At 44.4% G+C, this 14838-nt stretch overlaps 1 protein-coding gene across 1 annotated transcript; it reads left to right on the forward strand.

Annotated features, from left to right (window-relative positions):
• Positions 1-6248: 6248 nt before the first annotated feature.
• On the forward strand, positions 6249-14822 carry LOC117508905 (TLC domain-containing protein 3A-like; the record flags this gene model as incomplete). The annotated part of the gene is made up of 4 exons (XM_034168746.1): positions 6249-6373; positions 13855-14074; positions 14141-14236; positions 14482-14822. Coding segments are annotated over 4 exons (702 nt in total), but the record flags the coding sequence as incomplete, so codon positions are not given.
• Positions 14823-14838: the final 16 nt, after the last annotated feature.

Consider the following 14838-nt stretch of genomic DNA (forward strand, 5'->3'; position numbering starts at 1 on the left):
AGGAACATACTCCCCCTCAAACTGCCACCTTATCGTGGTGGGGGAGTTTGCGTACCCGGATCATCCTAGGAGCCATGTTGTCGGGGGCTTCATGCCCCTGGTAGGGTCTCCCATGGCAAACAGGTCCTAGGGAACGGGTCAGACTAAGGGCAGTTCAGAAGCTCCCATGACCAGTATGAAATCAAGGACCAAGACGTTGCCCGGTACGGTGGACCTGGGGCCCCACTCTGGAGCCAGGCCTGGGGTTGGAGCTCGCGCGCGAGCACCTGGTGGTCAGGGCTTAGCCCACGGGGCCTGCCCCACCTGCCCACCCTGGAGCCAGGCCTGGGGTTGGAGCTCGCACGTGAGCACCTGGTGGTCGTGGCTTAGCCCACGGGGCCCGGCCCACCTGTCCTCCTGTGGGTTCACCACCTGCAGAGGATGCCATGGGGGTCGGGTGCAGAGCGGACTGGGTTGCAGTCGAGGGTGGGTGGCCCGGTCCCTTCTCACAGCCTGTGGCTGTCGGGACGTGGAATGTCACCTCCCTGGGGGAGGCAAGGAGCCTGAGCTTGTGAGGGAGGTTGAGAGGTACCAACTAGAGATAGTCGGGCTCACCTCCACACACAGCTTGGGCTCTGGTACCCAACTCCTGGAGAGGGGCTGGGCGCTCCACTTTTCTGGCGTTGCCCACGGGGAGAGGTGGCGGGCAGGGGTAGCATTGCTCATTGCTCCCCAGCTCAGTCGCCATGTGTTGGAGTTCACCCCAGTGAACAAGAGGGTCTCATCCCTACGCCTTCAGGTCAGGGATAGGTCTCTCACTGTTGTCTCAGCCTACGGGCCGAGCGGCAGTGCAGAGTACCTGACCTTCTTGGAGTCCCTTGGAGGGGTACTAGATAGTGCTCTGACTGGGAACTCCATTGTTCTCCTGGGGGACTTCAATGGCCATGTAGGAGGCGACAGTGAGACCTGGAGGGGGGTGAACGGGAAACACAGCCTCCCCGATCTGAACGCGAGTGGTGTTCAGTTGTTGGACTTCTGTGTTAGCCACAGTTTGTCCATCACGAACACCATGTTTGAGCACAAGTGTGTCCATAAGTGCACGTGGCACCAGGACACCCTGAGCCGGAGGTTGATGATTGACTTTGTAGTCGTATCATCTGACCTTCGGCCACGTGTCTCGGACACTCTGGTGAAGAGAGGGGCTGAGCTGTCCACCGATCACCACCTGGTGGTGAGTTGGATCTGCTGGGAGGGGAGGAAGCCAGTCAGACCTGACAGGCCCAAACGTATCGTGATGGTCTGCTGGGAACGACTGGTGGAACCCTCTGTCAGCGAGGTCTTCAACTCCCACCTCTGGGAGAACTTCTCCCAGATCCCGGGGGAGGCTGGAGACATGGTTTCCGAATGGACCATGTTCTCAACCTCCATTGTTGATGCAGCTGCTTGTAGCCGTGGTCGCAGGGTCTCTGGTGACTGTCGGGGCAGCAATCCCTGAACCCAGTGGTGGACGCTGGAAGTAAGGGATGCCGTCAAGCTGAAGAAGGAGTCCTACTTGTCTTTGTTTTGCAGGTAGGACTCCAGAGGCAGCTGACAGGTACCGGCAGGCCAAGCGTGCTGCAGCCTGTGCAGTTGCAGAGGCAAAAACTCGGGTCTGGGAGGAGTTCGGGGAGGCCATGGAGGAGGACTATCGGTCGGCCTCGAAGAAATTCTGGCAAACCGTCTGATGCCTCCGGAGGCAGAAGCAGCTTTCCACCAACACTGTCTACAGTGTGGGTGGGGTGCTGTTGACCCTGACTGGGGATGTTGTTGGGCGGTGGAAGGAATACTTCGAGGATCTCCTCAATCCCATCGTTACATCTTCTGAAGAGGAAGCAGAGAGTAGGGACTCAGAGGCGGACTCATTCATCACCCAGGCCAAAGTCACCAAGGTGGTCAGAAACTCCTCGGTGGTAAGGTTCCTGGGGTGGATGAAATCTGTCTGGAGTACCTTAACTCTTTGGATGTTGTGGGACTGTCTTGGTTGACATGTCTCTGCAACATTGCATGGTGGTCGGGGACAGTGCTTCTGGATTGGCAGACCAGAGTAGTGGTCCCTCTGTTTAAGAAAGGGGACCGGAGGGTGTGTTCCAACTACAGGGGGATCACACTCCTCAGCCTCCCCGGTAAGGTCTATTCCAGAGTACGGGAGAGGAGAATTCGACCGATAGTCGAACCTCGGATTCAGGAGGAGCAGTGTGGTTTGCGTCCTGGTCGTGGCACACTGGACCAGCTCTACACGCTCCATCGGGTGCTCGAGGGTTCATGGGAGTTCACCCAACCAGTCCACATGTGTTTTGTGGATCTGGAGAAGGTGTTCGACCATGTCCGTCGAGGCTCCATGGGGTGGGGGGTGACCCGGAAGTACGGGGTCTGGGGTCCTTTGTTAAGGGCTATCCGGTCCCTGTATGACTGCAGCAGGAGCTTGGTTCGCATTGCCGGTAGAAAGTCAAGCCTGTTTCCAGTGCACGTTGGCCTCCGCCAAGGCTGCCCTTTGTCACCGGTTCTGTTCACTACCTTTGTGGACAGAATTTCTAGGTGGAGTCAGAGTGTAGAGGGGGCCCGGTTAGGTAACCAAAGAATCTCGTCTCTGCTGTTTGCGGACAATGTGGTTCTGTTGGCTTTGTCAAATCAGGACCTTCAGCGTGCAGTGGAGCGGTTTGCAGCCGAGTGTGAAGTGCCCGGGATGAAAATCAGCACCTCCAAACCCGAGACCATGGTTCTTGACCGGAAAAAGGTGCTTTGCCCTCTTCAGGTCGGTGGAGTGTCCTTGCCTCAAGTGGAGGAGTTTAAGTATCTTGGGGTCTTGTTCACGAGAGAGGGATGGATGGAGCGTGAGATCGACAGACGGATCGGTGGAGCGGATCTGCAGTGATGTGGTCGCTGTATCGGACCATCGTGGTGAAGAGAGAGCTGAGCAGGGGGGCAAAGCTCTTGATTTACCGATCGATCTGCGTTCTGACCCTCACTTATGGTCATCAGATTTGGCTCATGACCAAAAGAACAAGGTCACGAGTACAAACAGCCGAGATGAGTTTCCTCCGCAGGGTGGCTGGGCACTCCCTTAGAGATAGGGTGAGGAGCTCGGTCACTCGGGAGGAGCTCAGAGTCGAGCCACTGCTTCTCCACGTCCACGTCAGCTGAGGTGGCTCGGGCATCTTTTTCCGATGCCCGCTGGACGCCTCGCTGGAGAGGTGTTCTGGGCACGTCCCATCGGGAGGAGGCCCCAGGGAAGACCCAGGACACGTTGGAGGGACTACGTCTCGCAGCTGGCTTGGGAACACCTCGGGGTTCCCCCGGAGGAGCGCTGGGGGAGGTGTGTGTGGATCCAGAGGTCTTCGTGACTTTGCTTGTGCTGCTGCCCCATAACCTGACCTCAGATGAAGCAGAAGAAAATGTTTCAAAAACAGAGCAGCAGTGAGGTGAACACAGAAATTTGGTTCAGTTTTGGTTCATGCTTCAGTAAGTATTTAAGATGAATGAAATCTTGTCTTCACTGCTGTATGTTCAGGGGTGGACCTGCATTTGGGTTGCAGGGACTGTTTGCTGGATTGCTCAATACTTTGGGCTAAACTTTATTTTTTTTTTACACGTATTCTAAATGTTTTGTGTATAATTGTGTCTACATGCCTTCAAATAACATGCATCCTACTATATACTACATTTTAAAATTTTCATATAATTTATTTAAAAAAAATTAAAAACAAACAAAAAAAGCAAAAACTAGATCAAAAATATTAAAGTGGTCAGATCACATCTGGCTTTTACTTTTCAACGCATTCATTATAAAACAGACAATGCCTCTAATGATGCCTCTTCAGCCCTTTTTGTCCTGCCTTGAGGATGTTAAAGCCTGGATGGCATTGAATTTTCTTAATTTTAATGAAAAGAAAATGAAGGTGAAGTTTTTGGCCCTAGCAGCTCCTGTTCTTCCTCACTTGTTGATCTGGGGCCTTTGTCAGCCTTTTTGAAATCTACTGTCACAAACTTGGGTTTTAAGATGGACAACGATTTTAAACTGGACCACCAAATCAGTGCAGTAGTCAGATCGAGTTTCTTTCACTTAAGGCAGCTTGCTAAGGTTAAGCCTTTTCTTGCACAGCAGCACTTTGAAACAGCAATCCATGCTTTTATTACCTCACGGCTGGATTACTGTAATGCACTTTATTATGGAATTAGCCAGTCCTCCCTTGCACGTCTCCAGCTAGTTCAGAATGCTGCTGCCCGTCTGCTAACTGGTGCACGTAAGAGGGAGCACATTACACCTGTCCTGGCCTCCCTCCACTGGCTGCCTGTGCATTTTAGAATTCATTTTAAGATTCTTTTATTTGTTTTTAAATCTTTAAATGGCCTTGCCCCGCCCTACCTCTCTGAGCTGGTTCATTGTTATGCCCCTGCTCGCCACCTTCAGTCAGCTGATCAGCTCCTCCTGGAGGTGCCGAGGTGCAAGCGTATGCTCAGAGGGGACCGAGCTTTTTCTGTTGTGGCTCCAAAGATGTGGAACGAGATACCGCTCCACATCAGGCAGGCCTCTTCACTTTCTGTTTTTAAAACCAATCTTAAAACCCACTTTTATGTACTGACTTTTAACCCAGAATGAGATTCTTGATCTGTTTTGGCTGTTTTAACTGTTTTTATTTGTTCTTTGTGGTTTGTTACCTTTTATATGTCTCTTCGTGTACAGCACTTTGTTTCAGCTGCAGCTGATTTTAAAGTGCTTTATAAATAAAGTTGAGTTGAGTTAAAACATACGAGGTCTGTTAGAAAACTATCCAACCTGTTTATTTTTTGCAAAAACTATATGGATTTGAATCACGTGTGATTGCATCAGCCAAGCTTGAACGTTCGTGCGCATGCGTGACTTTTTTCACACCTGTCGGTTGCGTCATTCGCCTGTGAGCACGCTTTGAGTGAGCAGTGGTCCACCCCCCTCGTCGGATTTTCATTGTGAGGAAAATGTCTGAACGATTTGGAGCTTTGCTGCATCAAATTTTTCCAGAAACTGTGAGAGACAGCCAGGTGGAAACCATTCGGAAGATTCAGACGGCTTTCAGGGACGATTCTATGGGGATCATACAGATTAAGGAGTGTTACAACCGGTTTAAAGACGGCGCACAATGGTGGAGGGTGCACCGCGCTCCGAGCGGCGATCGACAGGCTGAAACGACCAGATCATTTCCAAAGTGAACGCTGTGTTGATCCGGGACATCATCTGACTACCAGAGAAATGGCTGATGATGTGGACATAGCACTTTTTTGGCACATTCCACTGTTACAGGAGTTTTTGTCATGGAAAGAGGAGCGGAGGAATTCGCCACGGAGCCGCTAATGGCGTGACAAAAGCACCTCCGTGTTGGTCTCACAGGACATGTTGTAACATGCCCAGCTCTTGCACCATTCGGAAGATTCAGACGGCTTTCGGTGGCTTTTCAGTCGTGTGACTATCCGAGAAATTGTTATGTTGTCTCAACTAAATTAAATTACATTATCTTGCATGGATGTGTTTTATTTGAGTTAGGCTACATATGTTTATTTAATGGACATCCTGCACATGATTGAACTGAGTAATAAACTAATAAACCAACCAACCAGATAAAAAACAGCTATTTCATAACATGACTCGTGTGTCACAGGCATCCGGGGCCCAGTGAATCAGTCTAGAAGGTGATTTACTAAGCCCCAATATCAACTGGATGACAAATATTACTTGTTGAAGCTTATACATTTATTTTTCTATTAATTATTTATGTAATCTGTGTATATAAACAACTGTTTTCATGTTTGAATGGAAATTATGACAGTTGCATTTATAATAGTTTCTAAAGGACTTACAGTATATCACTATGTAAGACACACGTTACATAGCTAGTTTGCTGGATTGTAGTTTGTATATGTATCAGCATATATTTAATAATTTTGAAGAAATCTTTATAATCATGTGTTTTTTTTTTTTCATTATATTTTAAGTTGATTCACTGTGCCCCGGACACTAATTCACAGGGCACAGTGAATCAAAAATTTTAAAATCGATTTTAAACACCTGTAAATTACACTTGGGGAGAAATAAATAACAGCTTTCTAAACAATAACTTGCTGTACGAAAACCACAATAGAATGACCTAAAGCCATGCATAATGCGTTTATGCTGCCACAAAACATTTCTGATCCACTGTGACTCGGTTTCCCCTACTCTGGGTTAGTTCACATAATGTATCATACTTTTTTGACTTACTACAAAATACTGGTTTTCATTTGACATTTACTTTTTTCCCAGGTTAGTCTCTTCCATTCATGCGTCGTTGGCCACTGCAGCTGGACTGACAGATGTGACATCCTGCAGCGATGTGATGACTGACAGGTAGTAAAACGCCTCCTCTGCCAAACATGTTATCGGACACAGAGCTCTTTAAAGCACTCTTTAGTCATTCAGAATATGGCATCCAAGCCAGAGGGCAAAACCATGTCAGATTTTAAAGTTTTTAAAAAAAGATATGAGAAAAGGTAATAACAGTGTGAAAATAAGTTTAGTACTAACACTGACTGAATGAAGATGTGGAGAATACAATGTGAAAGAAGGCGAATGGGGAGAATCAAAAAGAGCAGCCTGTATGTTAAAATGAGAGTTCTGGGGGAGTTGGTTACTTTTATACTTTTGTGGGTTTCACACTTGAGGCTTTCTGGAAGGGAAGCACCATATTATCTAAAACAATACTGTACAAGAAAATAAGGGTTGTTTTTTTTGGGTTTTTTTTTTTTATATTTCAGGTAACATAATATGAATGCCTTTCTTTCCTTCAATCTCATAACTTTTTTCTTACCCCTCTACAGTGGTCGTAAATTTCTGACACTACATTGAAATTGAGTTAATTAACAAATCACTCTGTGCCAATACAGCTTTAGTTTTTGTTTTGATGCATTTTAACACGTTTTCCACTTTACCAAGCATCCAGAAAGTATTCACAGCACTTCACTTTTTACACATATTGTTATGTTATAGCCTTATTCCAAAATGGAGGAAAACAAATTTCCCCTCAAAATTCTACTCACAACACCCCGTAATGACAACATGAAAAGTTTATTTATTTATTTATTTAATTTTTGCAAATTAAAAAAAAAAAGAAAAACCAAGAAATCACACGTACATCAGTATTCAGACCCTTTGCTTAATACTTTGTTGGTGCACCTTTGGCAGCAATTACAGCCTCAGGTCTTCTTGAATATGATGCCACAAGCTTGGCGCACCTATCTTTGGGCCGTTATGCTCATTCCTCTTTGCAGCACTTCTCAAGCTCCATCAGGTTAGATGGGGAGCATCAGTGTACAGCCATTTTCATATCTCTCCAGAGATGTTCAACTGGATTCAGGTCTGGGCTCTGGCTGGGGCACTCAAGGACATTCACAGAGTTGTCCTGAAGACACTCCTTTGACATTTTCGCTGTGTCCTGCTGAAAGATGAAGTGTCGCCCCAGTCTTCGGTCAAGAGCGCTCTGGAGGAGGTTGTCATCCAGGATGTCTCTGTACATTGTTGCATTCATCTTTTCCTCAATCCTGACTAGTCTTCCAGTTCCTGCTGCTGAAAAACATCGTCACAGCATGATGCTGTCACCACCATGCTTCGCTGTAGGGATGGTGCCTGGCTTCTTCCAAACATAATGCCTGGCATTCATGCCAAAGAGTTCAATCTTTGTTTCGTCATACCAGAGAATTTTGCTTCTCATTGTCTGAGAGTCCTTCCGGTGCCTTTTGGCAAATGCCAGGTGGGCTGCCATGTGCCTTTTACTAAGGAGTGGCTTTTGTCTGGTCACTCTACCATACAGGTCTGATTGATGGATTGCCACAGTGATGGTTGTCCTTCTGGAAGGTTCTCCTCTCTCCACAGACGAATGCTGGAGCTCTGACAGAGCAACCATCGGGTTCTTGGTCAGCTCTCTGACTAAGGCTCTTCACCCCCGATTGCTCATTTTGGTCAGATGGCCAGCTCTAGGAAGAGTCCTGGTGGATCTGAAGTTCTTCCTTTTACAGATGATGGAGGACACTGTGCTCATTGCTACCTTAAAAACAGCAGAAATGTTTCTGTATCAGAGGTGATTTTAGACTTCCAGTTTTAGGGGTGCTTAGCACATTTTTTAAATTTTTAAAATCTAGATGTCCAGAAATACAATTTCCCATGAATTCAGAGTGAAAACATTGCTTGTAAAAGCTGCATTCATTGTCAAAATGATTAAAAAAAAAACAACAAAAAACAAAACGCATATTAGCAATGGATAACGGCCCATACATAAAATTCCTGCATTCTGGTGCAGTTTATATAACAAATAATTTACTCTCCTAATGTGGTGAGGGCAAATAGTAATTGCAACTTAGGAGCAGGTCTGAAGTAATTGAGAGGCTGAGTACAGTATATTATCTTTGTTTTTATATTAGTCTTTTGAGCCTATAGTTATTGAAGTTTTTTTTTTTATTTCATCTTAACAGATTATTATGTCATAGTACTTAGTACAGAACACTCACCCTGGTATCACTTTTCAGTTACATTTAGACAGTTTTAGGCATTACTTAGATTGTTTTAGTTTTGGCTATTCATTTATTTATTCTACAAACTGAATGATGTCTTGGTTTTTCTGGCAGCACGCACATCCACGTAAGTCATAAAAATACAGTAGCTGCAGTTGTTCTGATCAGTGAGGTTTAGTGCTGTGTGCAGGAGGACCTGGTTTAGCACATCTACAGCAGCACTCCACTATAAGGCTGGATGGAGAACACAGATGGTATACTGCACATAAATTGCCTTGCCTCTACTGGTGGTTGGCTCACTGCGGTATTGTATCACTTCCTGTTCCGGAGCACAGCGGTGCTTTGCTGTATCTGTTAGCTGTTTAATCTGCGTAGTTAGATTGATCTAGATAATGATTTGTTTCAGTGTAATCTTCACGTGCCTTAACTAAAGCACTCCCTCTGCTGAATCACCTCTAAATTATTTACACATTATTCACTTTGTGTGTTTTTAGGAATCCGCCAGCTTAGCGCAGCTACTAGCTCTTAGCCGGTTTAGCATGGCGGCTTCTCCTGTCTCTCCCGCACTTTTCTGCTCTGGGTGTGAAATGTTTAGTTATTCCTCAGCCTCCTTTAGCAGTAATGGTACATGTAATAAGTGTAGCTTGTTCGTAGCTTTGGAGGCCAGGCTGGGTGAATTGGAGACTCGGCTCCGCACCTTGGAAAATCCTACAGCTAGCCAGCCCCTTGTAGTCGGTGCGGACCAAGGTAGCTTAGCCGCCGTTAGTTGTCCCCCAGCAGATCCCGTGCACCCGGGAGAGCAGGCCGGCTGGGTGACTGTGAGGAGGAAGCGTAGTCCTAAACAGAAGCTCCTTGTACACCACCAACCTGTTCACATTTCTAACCATTTTTCCCCACTCTGCGACACACCCGCCGAGGATCAGACTCTGGTTATTGGCGACTCTGTTTTGAGAAATGTGACGTTAGCGACACCAGCAACCATAGTCAATTGTCTTCCGGGGGCCAGAGCAGGCGACATTGAAGGAAATTTGAAACTGCTGGCTAAGGCTAAACGTAAATTTGGTAAGATTGTAATTCATGTCGGCAGTAATGACACCCGGTTACGCCAATCGGAGGTCACTAAAATTAATATTGAATCGGTGTGTAACTTTGCAAAAACAATGTCGGACTCTGTAGTTTTCTCTGGGCCCCTCCCCAATCGGACCGGGAGTGACATGTTTAGCTGCATGATCTCCTTGAATTGCTGGCTGTCTGAGTGGTGTCCAAAAAATGAGGTGGGCTTCATAGATAATTGGCAAAGCTTCTGGGGAAAACCTGGTCTTGTTAGGAGATACGGCATCCATCCCACTTTGGATGGAGTAGCTCTCATTTCTAGAAATCTGGCCAATTTTATTAAACCCTCCAAACCGTGACAACCCAGGGTTGGGACCAAGAACCAGAGTTGTAGTCTTACACACCTCTCTGCAGCTTCTCTCCCCCTGCCATCCCCCCAATACCCCATCCCCATAGAGACGGTGCCTGCTCCCAGACCACCAACTACCAGTAAAAATCTATTTAAGCATAAGAATTCAAAAAGAAAAAATAATATAGCACCTTCAACTGCACCATAGACTAAAACAGTTAAATGTGGTTTATTAAACATTAGGTCTCTCTCTTCTAAGTCTCTGTTAGTAAATGATATAATAATTGATCAACATATTGATTTATTCTGCCTTACAGAAACCTGGTTACAGCAGGATGAATATGTTAGTTTAAATGAGTCAACACCCCCGAGTCACACTAACTGTCAGAATACTCCAAGCACGGGCCGAGGGGGAGGATTAGTAGCAATCTTCCACTCCAGCTTATTAATTAATCAAAAACCCAGACAGAGCTTTAATTCATTTGAAAGCTTGACTCTTAGTCTTGTCCATCCAAATTGGAAGTCCCAAAAAACAGTTTTATTTGTTGTTATCTATCGTCCACCTGGACGTTACTGTGAGTTTCTCTGTGAATTTTCAGACCTTTTGTCTGACTTAGTGCTTAGCTCAGGTAAGATAATTATAGTGGGCGATTTTAACATCCACATAGATGCTGAGAATGACAGCCTCAACACTGCATTTAATCTATTATTAGACTCAATTGGCTTCGCTCAAAATGTCACCCACCACTTTAACCATACTTTAGATCTTGTTCTGACTTATGGTATGGAAATTGAAGGCTTAACAGTATTACCTGAAAACCCCCTTCTGTCTGATCATTTCTTAATAACATTTACATTTACTTTAATGGACTACCCAGCTGTGGGGAATAAGTTTCATTACAGTAGAAGTCTTTCGGAAAGCGCTGTAACTAGGTTTAAGGATATGATTTCTTTATGTTCTCCAATGCCATATACCAACACAGTGCAGAGTAGCGACCTAAACTCTGTGAGATAGATTATCTCGTCAGTAGTTTTACATCCTCATTGAGCACAACTTTGGATGCTGTAGCTCCTCTGAAAAAGAGAGCCTTAAATCAGAAGTGCCTGACTCCGTGGTATAACTCACAAACTCGCAGCTTAAAGCAGATAACCCGTAAGTTGGAGAGGAAATGGCGTCTCACTGATTTATTAGATCTCCACTTAGCCTGGAAAAAGAGTCTGTTGCTCTATAAAAAAGCCCTCCGTAAAGCTAGGACTTCTTACTACTCATCACTAATTCAAGAAAATAAGAACAACCCCAGGTTTCTTTTCAGCACTGTAGCCAGCCTGACAAAGAGTCAGAGCTCTATTGAGCCGAGTATTCCTTTAACTAGTAATGACTTCATGACTTTCTTTGCTAATAAAATTTTAACTATTAGAGAAAAAATTACTCATAACCAAACATAATAATCAAATCATAACATAATAATCCCAAAGACATATCGTTATCTTTGTCTGCTTTCAGGTATGCTGGTATTTGGTTAGACTCTTTCTCTCCGAGTTATTTTCATTGGTTACTTCCTCCAAACCATCAACATGTCTATTAGACCCCATTCCTACCAGGCTGCTCAAGGAAGCCCTACCATTAATTAATGCTTTGATCTTAAATATGATCAATCTATCTTTATTAGTTGGCTATGTACCACAGGCTTTTAAGGTGGGTGGGTGAGGTTACCACCAGCGCTCACAGGACAGCGCCTCTGCTAAATGACCGCCACCTGCAGCAGCACCACGCGACACAAACACGTCAGAGCAGAGAGAGAGATGAATGTAAGCGCGCTTCGTGGATTGAACCATTTGCTCAAGAAGGGGAGATGATCAAATTACTGTGGTCTTGTAATACATATTTTGGTATAATGCTTGAAATAGGTTGTTTAAAAAAATAGTAGCATAGTTTAGGGGTGCTTAAAATATATTTAGGGGTGCTTGAGCACCCCTAAAAATAGGCTATCTCTGCCCCCGTTCTGTACCCTTCCCCATTTTTGTGTCTCCAGACAATCTTGTCTCAGAGGTCTGCAGACAATTCCTTTGACTTCCTGCTTGGTTTATGCTCTGACATGCACTGTCAACTGTGGGACCTTATATATACACAGGTGTGTGCCTTTCCACATCATATTCAGTCACCTGAATTTACTCTAGGTGGACTCCAACTGAGCTGTAGAAACATCTCAAGGATGATCAAACATCTTGATAAATACTTCACACCACATCAAATGCAGTTTGGGTTTCGGTCACACCGCTCAACTGAAACAGCCAACTGTATGTTAACTGAAAAGGTTAAGTGTCTATTGGATAAGTATTCCTATGTAGGTGCAGTGTTTCTTGACTTCAAGAAGGCATTTGACACGTCAATCACAATGTTTTGCTTAATAAACTTGCATACTTTAATTTCTCACCTGGTGCAGTTCAGTGGTTTGAGTCATATCTTTTAAATAGAACTCAGTGTGTTACAATTGACGGAGTCAAATCTTCCTTTGGTAGCTGTCCTGTAGGTGTCCCACAGGGATCGGTCCTGGGGCCCTTATTATTTTCATTATACATAAATGACCTTCCAGAGGTATGCTGTGATCTCAATACTCAAATGTATGCAGACAATGCAGTCATTTACACCTATGGTTCTACACCTGATATCTTACAAACTTACCAATATTTTAAACAAGGTACAAGATTGGCTTGGTGACAGTTGCCTGATGCTTAACACAACTAAAACAGTTTGTATGACATTTTCAAAAAGACCAGTAGAGAACAGTCTGAAAGTGTCGATAGGTAGAGAGGTACTTGAAACGGTATCCCATTTCAAGTACCTTGGAATCATCTTGGACTCTAATCTTTCCTTCAAAAAAAAAAAAATGTGAAAAAAGTTGTCAACACTGTAAAATTTAACCTTCAAAACTTCAAACAAATCAGGCTTTGTATTTTGACTGATGCTAGATCGTACCTTCATTGTATAATCCTGTCATATTTAATATTGCTACACAATATGGTCATTTGCTGGTGTGACAGTACTAAAACCTTTAGAGCAACTTTATAAAAAAGCCATGAAAGTGTTTGCTAAAAAGCCATATTCCACTCTTACTGTGAAATTCTAGAGAAATACCATCTTTTAAACAACTTTATAATGTTTAAGTGTGCTTGTCTCATTTACAAAACTCTCCATGGCCTAGCCTCTCCTCCTCTGGAGGAATTTATTAGACATAGAGATCCTAACCTCAGGACTAGGTCTGCTTCTTTAGGGTACTGTGAGGTGCCCTTCAGACGAACTGCCACAGGACAAAACACCATTTCTGTGAAGGGTTGTAGAAACTGGAACAGCCTTCCAACAACTATATGAGACAATCCCACCGAGTGCTTTTAAAAATGAGCTTAATAAAAATGGCTCAAAAACAATCAAACCTGTGAACAGAGGTGAGATGTATTGTACATAATCTCATGTTTTAATTTATTTATTGTAAATATTGTTTGTTGTGTGTCTGGGGACTACAGATGGAAAGTAGCTTTTAGCTAAATCTGGCATATTTACACTAAGGCATGAAAATGTACAAAGTGTTCATTAATGTGCATTGTCCTCATCAAATAAACAATAAAGAAGAAAAGAAGAATGATCAGTAGAAACAGGATGTACCTGAGCTCAAGTTTGAGCTTCATGGCAAAGGCTGTGAATATTTATATGCATGCGATTTCTTAGTTTTATTAATAAATTTGCCCCCCCCCCCCCCAAAAAAAATCTAAAATACATAAATACATTTTCACATTGTCATTATGGGCTATTGTGTTTAAAATTTTGAAGTAAAAAAGTAAATTTCATTTTCATCCATTTTAGAATTAGGCTGTAACATTAAATAAATGAAGTTTGGTGAAAATGTAAAATGTCTCATCTCTTGCAGTCACTGGCTGATCAATTGGTTTGTTTCATTTGGAGCTTCCTACATGGCCAGCGACATTTATTTGATGTATTTAAGCCACTACTACTTTCAAGGGGTCAAAGGTCATGCCAGTGCCTTCAGCAAACACTCGCTTCAGACAGTGAAAGCGTTCCTCATCAAGGACTGGATGCTGGTCCTTCATCACCTGACGCTCCTCCTCGTCTTCCTGCCCATCACCCTGGTAAGAAAAGAAAAACAATAATCTGGTTTGGGTTGACAGACTGACTTCAGTGTATCTGGTTTGTAGTTCTTCAGAAGAGGACTCGGTGATTTCTTCATTGGCTGTTTCTTCACAACAGAGATGAGCACTCCTTTTGTTTCTATAACAAAGATTCTGCTCCAGGTAAACAACCATCATTATTTGCCAGATCAGTTTCCCTCCTGAGACGGTAATTTTGTGAGCTTGTTCAGATCTCTAGTGTAATACGAGTAGTTTTAAAATGTGAAATCTTGTAAATCATCCCGTGAAGCTTGATGTGACCCTTTCTCTTTGTCTTGTCTGAGTAGTTTGTCTTTATTCCACACCCTGGAACCTCCCGCTAACTCGTTTTCTTGTCTTTTTGCCCTGTACATGTCTGCGGCGCCCAGCTTGGCCTTGATAACACCAGGCTGCACAGAATCAATGGCATCTTCGTTCTGACTTTCTTCATGTGTCGTATCTTGATCTTCCCCATCATGTACTACGTGTACGGGCGGCAGTACGAGATCCCCCTGCACAAAGTGGCCTTCCATCTGCCTATCAAGTGCAATGTGGGAAACCTGGTCATCCTGGTTCCACAGATATACTGGTTCATCCTCCTGTTCAGAAAATCCATCAGGCTCTACAAGAGGCACGCGAGACAGCACTGACACGACCAGAGCTGACTGAAGACTACAGCTGGTTATAAAAATTCTGATCTCACACAGAAGCAGATCTCAGCAATTGACTGTTGGTTGGAACGACTT

This window comes from Thalassophryne amazonica, chromosome 4 (genome assembly GCF_902500255.1).
Source record: "Thalassophryne amazonica chromosome 4, fThaAma1.1, whole genome shotgun sequence".
NCBI classification, from domain to species: Eukaryota; Metazoa; Chordata; class Actinopteri; order Batrachoidiformes; family Batrachoididae; genus Thalassophryne; species Thalassophryne amazonica.